The sequence below is a fragment of the Cebus imitator genome, unplaced genomic scaffold, assembly GCF_001604975.1.
Source record: "Cebus imitator isolate Cc_AM_T3 unplaced genomic scaffold, Cebus_imitator-1.0 Scaffold75, whole genome shotgun sequence".
Lineage (NCBI taxonomy): Eukaryota > Metazoa > Chordata > Mammalia > Primates > Cebidae > Cebus > Cebus imitator.
Window position 1 is genome coordinate 1308949 of NW_016107390.1, and position 9522 is coordinate 1318470.

General features: G+C 43.5%; 1 protein-coding gene across 2 annotated transcripts in view; it reads left to right on the forward strand.

Moving 5' to 3' along the window:
- Window positions 1-4636, forward strand: part of TFB2M (transcription factor B2, mitochondrial) — a 21599-nt gene extending 16963 nt beyond the window's left edge. For both annotated transcript variants that reach the window (XM_017532083.2, XM_017532084.2), the window contains 2 exons: window positions 279-439; window positions 3936-4636. In XM_017532083.2, coding sequence (XP_017387572.1) covers window positions 279-439; window positions 3936-4116 — 342 coding nt within the window. In that variant the 3' untranslated portion in view covers window positions 4117-4636. The remainder of the gene's footprint in view (window positions 1-278; window positions 440-3935) is intronic.
- The last annotated feature ends 4886 nt before the right edge of the window (window positions 4637-9522 follow it).

Here is a 9522-nt window from a genome sequence, read left to right on the forward strand (position 1 = left end):
TGGTCAACATGGTGAAACCCCGTCTCTACTAAAATACAAAAAGTTAGCTGGGCATGGTGGCGTGTGCCTGTAATCCCAGCTACTCAGGAGGCTGAGGCAGGAGAATTGCCTGAACCCAGGAGGCGGAGGTTGTGGTGAGCCGAGATCGCGCCATTGCTCTCCAGCCTTGGTAACAAAAGCGAAACTCCGTCTCAAAAAAAAAAAAAAGGAATAAGCAAACAATGTCTTACTCTGGCAATATTTTGTGACTAATACAATTCATTTTCCCTTCTCTCCAGGAATTATTAGAACCATCACAAGAAAAGCTGTATTTTATTCAAATTACTCCTGATAGAAATTTATTTACAGAGAACTTAACACCTATGAGCTATCAAGTATTTTTTCACATGGTAAAGCAGTGTTTTGGGAAACGCAAATGCCGTATAATAGACCACTTACGGTAAGTAAGAAGAATAAAAGCAGGTAAAGAGTAGCAATTTGATTCACAGATTATTCTTTTATGTTAGAGGTCTATTTTTTATATCTTGGTTAACAGATTGAGGTACCATGTTTTCCCTCATATATTGTATTTTTGTGTGTGAGACGGAGTCTCTCATTGTCGCCCAGGCTGGAGTGCAATGGCGAGATCTCAGCTCACTGCAAACTCCGCCTCCCAGGTTCATGCGATTTTCCTGCCGCAGCCTCCCAGGTAGCTGGGATTACAGGTGCCCACCACCATGCCCAGCTAATTTTTTTGTATTTTTAGTAGAGACGGGGTTTCACTCTGTTGGCCAGGCTGGTCTCGAACTTCTGACCTCAGGATCTGCCCGCCTCAATCTCTCAGAGTGCTGGGATTACAAGCATGAGCCACTGCACTCGGCCTCCCTTATACATTTCTTCAAAATAATTTCTTCTCCCTGATGTACATTTTGAGGAAAATACATTTCCCCCCAGTCTCTCAGTGAGCTTCATTTATTTTCCTTCTTTGAAAAATGCGCAGCAATGCCTACATGTTGTGTTTTCCTTTTCGGCATATAGGCCTAGCTTTACCTTACAGGAGGCACTCGCTGCTCACCACGAGCTGGGGTGGAGAAAGCTCAGCATTCCTGGAGGCAGGCCCACAGTTCCCTCTCATCGCTGTCTTCAGTGGCTCTGTTTCTTAACCAAAGTAGGGATAGATAATTATACCACCCTGGTTCCCTTGCTCTGGATCAGATTTTATGTTTTTATCTAAAGCTTTGTCAAAATAATAGCTTGTAAGTAATACTACTTGGTTTGTGTCTATAATTTTGTTGTTGTTAGAAAAAGGGTCTCACTATGTTGTCCAGGCTGGAGTGCAGTGGCACAGTCTCCGCTCACTGCAGCCTTGACCTCCCAGGCTCGAGTGATCCTCGCACCTCAGCCTCCTGAGTAGCTGGGACTAACAAACATGCACCACCATACCTGGCTAATTTTTATATTTGTAAAAATATAAAATTTTTAGATTTATATTTATAAATCATATGCTAATTTTTGTAGAGATGAGGTTTCCTCGTGTTGCCCAGGCTGGTCTCGAACTCCTGGCCTCAAGCAATCCACCCGGCTTGGCCTTCCACCGTGCTGGGGTTACAGGCGTGAGCCACCGCGTCTGGCTGTATGTGTCATTTGTTTATAGGGCTGATGCAGACGTCTCTGTAAGTTGCACGAGGCCTTGTAATCAGCAGCCCAAAGTATTGCCAGAGGATGGGTAAAATGTTAAAATAATTATTTTAACTAATTTGATCATGTAACTAATTTGAATGAGCTGTTGACTGGACAATATTTATGTAAAAGTGAATGTTAAAAGTGGCAATAGCCCGGGTGCGGTGGCTCATGCCTATAATCCCAGCACTTTTTATGAGGCCAAGGTGGGAGGACAGTTAAGGAGGCCGGGAGTTGGAGGCTGTAGTGAGCTATGAACTTACCTGCACTCCCATGTGGGACACACAGCAAGCTGACCTTGTCTCTAAAAAAAAAAATAGGAGACAGAGAGGGTCACCAAGAGTTTGAGACGAGCCTGGGTGACACAGCAAGACTCTTATCTCTAAAAAAAGAACTGATAACAGATTAGTAAAAGGCAATCTATTATTTTTTATCTTGCCACCTTGTGGTGGCTAGTTTGAATGAAAACATCAAGAAAATAGGGAAATGAGAAATAAATGTAATAAATCATGGTGCAAAATGTTAAGAATGCTCCTGGTACTCTCACTGGGTTAGAAATGTGCTACCAAGATTCTATTCAATATCAAAAAGTATTGGAATTTAAGAGACAGAGTCTCACTCTGTTGCCCAGTCTGGAGGACAATGGCACAATCATAGCTCACTGCAACCACAAACCCCTGGGCTCAAGTGATCCTGCCTCAGCCTCTTCCCTGAGTAGCTGGGACTGCTGTGCCCACCACTATGCAGAGCTAACCTTTTACATTTTTTGTAGAGATGGTGTCTCACTTTGTTGCTTAGGATAGCATTGAACTCTTGGGCTCACATGATCCTCCCACCTAGCCTCCCCAAGTGCTGGGATAACAGGTGTGAGCCACCACACCCAACCCAAAATATTTTTTTGCAGTTGTTTACTTATTGTTGTCAGAGGCTTATTGGTGGTTTCTTGCTAAGCTGACATGCAGTTATATACCTCATAGTGGCATTGCAGTCCGTGGTAGACCAAATGTGCAATAGTGGTTGCATAAGATTCTGACGCTCTGTTTTTGCTGCATCTTTTCTATTGCTTGCCATCGTGTTATAGTTGCCCACAGTATCCAGTACAGTAATATGTTGCACGGGTTTGTAGCCTTGGAGCAATATCTATGCCATATATCCTAAGTATGTAGTAGGCTATACCACCTAGGTTTGTTTTAAGTACACTGTAAGATGTTCAAGCAACAGTGAAATCACCGAACAGTGCACTTCTCAGAACATACCTCCATCATGAAGCAGTGCATGACTGTATAAGGAAGTTTGCTGATTTATAATTAATTTACCAATGACAGTTACATCAAAATGTGAAGTGATTCCCTCTTTGTAACAGCAACTTCTGCTGTTTGTACTTACTGAACTTTGACATGAACTGAAAGAAGTTAAGAATATTTTTTTGCAAAAAGGAAAAGGGTGAAAGAGGTAGGCAGAATAATGTGTTAAAGGGTAGTGATTAAACTAGAATTTTGTGTAAAAATTGATTGCAATATGTTAAAGCCTAAACCTGCTATTGATACTTTCATTATAGGTTAGCTGTGAAACTTTAGAAATAAACATAAAGTTATTGCAACCTCTTTTTCTTTTTTTTTTGAGACGGAGTTTCGCTCTTGTTACCCAGGCTGGAGTGCAATGGCGCGATCTCGGCTCACCGCAACCTCCGCCTTCTGGGTTCAGGCAATTCTCCTGCCTCAGCCTCCTGAGTAGCTGGGATTACAGGCACGCATCACCATGCCCAGCTAATTTTTTGTATTTTTAGTAGAGACGGGGTTTCACCATGTTGACCAGGATGGTCTCGATCTCTTGACCTCGTGATCCACCCGCCTCGGCCTCCCAAAGTGCTGGGATTACAGGCATGAGCCACCGCGCCCGGCCCTATTGCAACCTCTTAAACTAAATAAAATTGCTTATATATAATAAGTTCAGCTTTTTTTTGTTTGTTTATTTTCTTATCTCAATAGCCTTGGGAATACAGGTGGTTTTTTGGTTACATGGATGAACTATGTAGTGATGAAGTGTGGGCTTTTAGTGTACCCATCACCCAAATAGTGTACATGGTACCCACAGGTGGCTTTTTATCCTTTACGCTCCTCCCATCCTCTTCCCTGCTGATCCTCCCATGTCCATTATAGCACTCTGTATGCCTAAGTTAGACATTTTAAATTTGACTTGGAAGCCATTTTTGTCTCCATTAACTGACAGATGCATGAAAAAGAATTAAGCACATTTACTTTGTATTTATTTTGCAGTTCATTGACTCCACTTGATGCAGAAGATATATTGAGGCGAATAGGAAAAAAGAAAGAAGATAAAGTAACTAACTGGCACCCTCAAGACTTCAAACGACTTTTTGAAACTATACACTCTTCCAAAGATTATGCTTATAAATGGCTATATGATGATGGGCTGGAAGGCAGATATAACGACTAGACTGCCAAGACATTGGGTGGAGCAGTTTATTTATTTGGAAACCATGACATGAAAACCAAATTTGAAAAACTCCCATCCTTTCAGCAAAAGATGACCGTTCTTGTTCTGCACAGCCAGGCAGATCATTTCTTCTGAAGTTGATATCACTGGCATATTGGATGAAATAGTAGCTGCTATTTTCATCGCAACTGAATAAAATGAAAACTTCAATTAATTGGATTTGATCAGATTGAATTCATTTTGTTTCAGATTCCTATTTTAACATTTCAGTACTGCTGATTTTTGCATCTTCAGGAGCAAGAGTCTGTACATTATTAATCTTTGAAAGTAAAGAAAACTGATGTACTGATTTGTTTTACTTTTCAGTTTGTTGACATGTATTGTCAAGTACTGTACAATGGAATTGTTTCAATTTTAATATGATTTAAACTTTTTTAGAAATTAAAATATTTTAAATAAGGTTTTCTTATTTCTTCTGGTCTCTAAATACCTAATGAAACATTAAACTGACCCTGATTTATTCCTCTTTAGTTCTGTCATGTATAGTCAATATAGTTTTGGTGAATAATTCAGTCTGTATTACTGAAAAGTCTCCTGCACTTTTGTTCTATCAAGAAAACTCCTCTGAAGTTAGATCTTTATATGAACCTAAATGGAATTAAGAGTATTTTCTTACCAGGCATGGTGGTGTGCTCCTGTAGTCCCAGCTACTCAGGGGATGGAGGTGGGAAGACACCTGAACCCAAGAGTCTAGCCTGTGGGCAACATGGTGAAACCCCTATTTCTAAAAAATTTTTATAAAACTTAGCTGGGCATGGTGGCAGGTACCTGTAGTCCCAGCAACTCGGGAGGCTGATGTGAGAGGATCACTTCAGCCCAAGAGTTGGAGGCTGCAGTGAGCTATTGTGAAGAACAGCTGTATTGCAGCCTCGGTAACAGTGAGACCTGTCACTTAAAAAGTAGTCACTACAGTGGGCCGGTCGTTGGGCCTCTCACCTGTAATCCCAGCACTTTGGGAGGCCAAGGTAGGTGGATCACCTGAGGTCAGGAGCTCAAGACCCTGGTCTGCCTAACATGGTGAAACCCCATCTCTACTAGAAATATAAAAAATTAACTGGCATGGTGCTACATACTTGTAATCCCAGCTATTTGGAAAGCTGAAGCGGGAGAATCGCTTGAACCCAGGAGGCGAAGGCTGCAGTGAGCTGAGATTGCTTCACTGCGCTCCAGCCTGGGCAGCAGAGTGAGACTCTGTCTCAAAAAAAAAAAAAAAAAAGTTTAACTAAAGTGTAAGAATGAAGTCAGCTGAGGAGTATTTTAAATACAGCTCAGAGGGATCAACACAGATTTAGGAAAAGGGACGGCGTCCAAAGACCAGTAAAGCACATTTTGCTCTTAGCTTAGATGAAATTGACAGCAAGTGTTCTTGTTAGATAAATGAATGCCCTACAGGTGCCATATTGTCTGAGCAAGCACAAGCAATGTTACTTGAGACAGAATAGAAGAGGAGTTGAAAAGGACAAAGATTTGTAGTAACTGCTGCAAAACTGCTGTGGACAATCAGGGAATTAAGGGATGCCATGGAGGGCCATGTATAGTGGCTTCAGTACTCTCTACTATTGTATGATTTTCAACAGTGGGGCTAGAGCAATGGGGACCATGGATGATTAGATAATTTTAAAAGTGTGTTAAAGGGATGTTTTGTCAGCATTTGAATGATCCCATTAATTGTAGAGTGAGAAGTTAATCTGATACTTGATGTCTTTCATCGGGATAGATGCAGCCTAAGAACAGTGCGGTGTTGCCAAATCTCCAGCTTTGTGGAGCACAGTTGAAAGATTCCCCAGCTACTGTCCCTCTGAATCCACCACTCTGCTCATGAGAGGCTGTACTTTCTGCAAGCTGCTCCAAGCCAGTGACTCAGCATTGTAGAGGCACTAATGCAGGCCCATTCTGGTGACATACAGACCTCCAACTGGCAGTTTTGGCTCAAAGTCTGCCGGCGGCCTGGCTGAATTTTGCTACAATCCTCCTTCCTTCCCTCTCTCCTTCCATAGTCAGACGTGCAATCAGTCTGAAGGTTTGTCCTGCCTTCTGTTCCCTTATCTAATAAAACTCTTTCAGATCTAGTCTTGACATCTGCTTCTCTGTAGATTTGAACTAACACAGGAATCAAGGAATTTGAAAGTACCAGGAAGAAAGTGGTTGAAACAACGAAAAAAGTACTAGAAAGCCAAGTTTTTAAATCGTGAATGCTGGTGTTAAGGACACCAGGCGTGGAATGATTCCTGGTGATTACCAGGCCCAGCAACAAGTAATTGAGGATTACGTGCTCACAAAAATAACTTAGCAAAGGGCCGTTTCTTTTTGCTGATGGCTGAGGATAATGGACAGTTCCTTTGGATCCCCCAAACCTGATGAGTTTAATGGACTGTTCAAGCAGAACACTGACATAGCCTGTTACCTCTGAAGAAAAGTTTTCAGACTAGGCACAGTGGTTCATGCCTGTAATCCTAACACCTTAGGAGGCCAAGGCGGGAGCATTGCTTGAGCCCAGGAGTTGGAGACGAGCCTGGGCAACACAGTGGTGAAGCGGCATTGTTCATCTGGGGTAATACACAAGCTCCTGGTCCCATGCCAAGGAAATCAAAGACACAGACACACAAGGAATGAGGTTAAAAGCAGAAGTTTAATAGGCAGAAGAAAGAGGGGGTTCCAAGCAGCTCTTCCATCAGCAGTGAAGCGCAGGAGGTTTTCTAGACGGGCTTGAGGAGGTGGTGTCTGGTTTACATAGGGCACAAATGATTGGTCGAACCAGGTGTGCCATTTGCATAGCATGCAAAGAACTGCTGAGGACTAGGTGTGCTGTTTGCATATGGCACAAAGAAGCTGGCTGCCTCACCCTCATCTTTTATTATGCAGACAGTTCTCTACCTGGCTGGTGCCATGTTGCCTGCTTTTTTACTGTACATGTGGTGACAAAAGGGAAGATGGAGCCTCCCTGTTGAACATGCCTGTCTCTCAGTAAGGCTTTTTCTTTTTTTTGACAGAGACTCTCTCTGTCACCCAGGCTGGAGTGCAGCAGTGAGATGTCACCTCACTGCAACCTTTATCTTCCAGGTTCAAGCGATTCTCTGCCGCAGCCTCCCGAGTAGCTGGGATTACAGGTGCCCGCCACCACGCCCGCCTACTTTTTTTGTATTTTTAGTAGAGATGGGGTTTCGCCACCCTGGCCAGGCTGGTTTTGAACTCCTGACCTCATGATGCACCCACCTTGGCCTCCCAAAGTGCTGGGATTACAGGCATGAGCCCCCACGCCTGGCCTCAGTAGCTTTTTTCTACTGGCACGGCTGCCAGCATCACCGTGCAAGCCCCAACTTGCTCATGTATGTTTGCAGCTCAATTTTTCAGGCTGCTCTTCGTTAGAAAAGAAATGATTTGGGGCTGCATTTTCTTAAAAGGGAAGATTGCTGAGGACTCCTTTACCCTCACCATACTTCCTACTTGAAGAGGGGCGTCAAGTGGGGAACAGCAGCTAGGGCTCCTCCTGGAGCCAATCTGAGGGTCCTCGGAAGAATGCCATGTCCATGCGTGATTTCATCTGCAGTGCCATTTGGAGTTCAATAGCTTCTAGGTGACAGGAAAAGCTTCAGGTTACAGTATGAGTATACAAGGTCCAAATATTAGTACAAAACACAAGCAAGCAGGAGCTTAGTAAAGGAGCTAACCAATCCAGAAGAAGACTGCAATCCACATTTTCTCTTAATCTGCCGATGGTTCTAATCAGTCTTTAAACACCTATAGGTTCTCTTCTGCTTGACTAGGGGTCTGATCCAGAAGCAGCGTGTTTCATTTAAAAGTGCATAGGTACCTCCTGCTTCGACCATAAGGACATCTCAGGCCCGTCTATTCTGTGCTACTCCTGAGGCTGAAGAGTCTATGGATTGCTGTTGTGACTCTATGGCTCCGATTGTTGCCTTCTACGCTTGTTGCATCACAATGGAAATATTCAATACTGATCTTTCAAGGAGAGGAGTACCAGCAAACTAGAATATGCCTCTAGCTACGGAATCCCCCATCCATGGTCCTTCCCAGCCTTCTCTTTCAGTTAAGTCTCCATATGAGGGCATGGAAATGAGTGATCCCTTTGTTCTGTGTATCCAAGACAGTGCACTCTCTAGAAAGGAGCCTAGGTTAAGGATGTCCACAGATGATGCTGCCATGTCAGTGAAAATTTAAAATAATAGTTTAGGACCATTGCTACTATAGTGCAGGTTCCCTTCTGATGCCTGGGGAAGATTAAGTGTATCCAGGATCCACCAAGGAAATGTAGACTGTCACTCAGAGGGATGGTTCTAGGAAAGGGGAGAGAGAAGGGAGCGCTTTCACCAATACCAAACCTCGTGGGTTAAATAAAGGTGGTCCTAATTTTGGGGGTTGGGCTTATGCTAGTTGTGTTAATTGCTGTTGACAGTGAGCCAGAGAGGTTACATGCTTAACCAATTTAGAGGTCTCCTGCTCTAATAAGAAATCACTGATGGGCCGAGCGCAGTGGCTCATGCCTGTACCAACACTTTGGAAGGCCAAGGCTGGCAGATCACTTGAGGTCAGGAGTTCAAGACCAGCCTGACCAGCATGGAGAAACCCCATCTCTATGAAAAATTTAAAAAATTAGCTGGGCATGCTGGAGCATGCCTGTAATCTCAGCTACTCAGGAGGCTGAGGCAGGAGAATCACTTGAACCCAGGAGGCAGAGGTTGTGGGGAGCCAAGATTGCTCCATTGCACTCCAGCCTGGGTGACAAAGAGCAAAACTCTGTCTCAAAAAAAAAAAAAAATGATTGGTAAAGAAAGGCCATCCAAACAGCATTTTGAAAGGGCTCAGACCCAACTTTGAAGGGGTATTTCCTACCCACAGTAAAGCCATGGGAGGAAGAGTGACCCAAGGAAGGTGAGTTTCTTGGGACAGTTTTTTGAGATGTCTTTTGATAATATCATGTCTTCTTTACGTTTCCTAAGGACTGGGGTCTCCAAGCACAGTGGAGATGATACCATATGCCTACCACCTTTGAGACCCCCTGTGTGATGGCTGCCTTAAATGAGGGGCTGTTGTCACTTTTGAAGTGCTTGGGTAGACCAAAGTGAGGTGTTATTTCATTAACTCACACTTTTAAGACCTTAGAGGCCTTTTCTATACAGCGTGGAAATGCATCTACCCAGTTAGTGCACGTGTCTACCCGTACTAGGAGGCATTGGGTGCCCTTTGTCTTTGGTAGGTAGGTGAAGTCGGCCAGTCCTCCGCTTGCTTCTCATCCTTTGGGTTTGAGGAGGAGGGAGCTGTCTGTTGAGGGGATTATTTTTAAGACAGACTTCATAAGCATTAACAACCTGTTTGACTTTTTTTTTT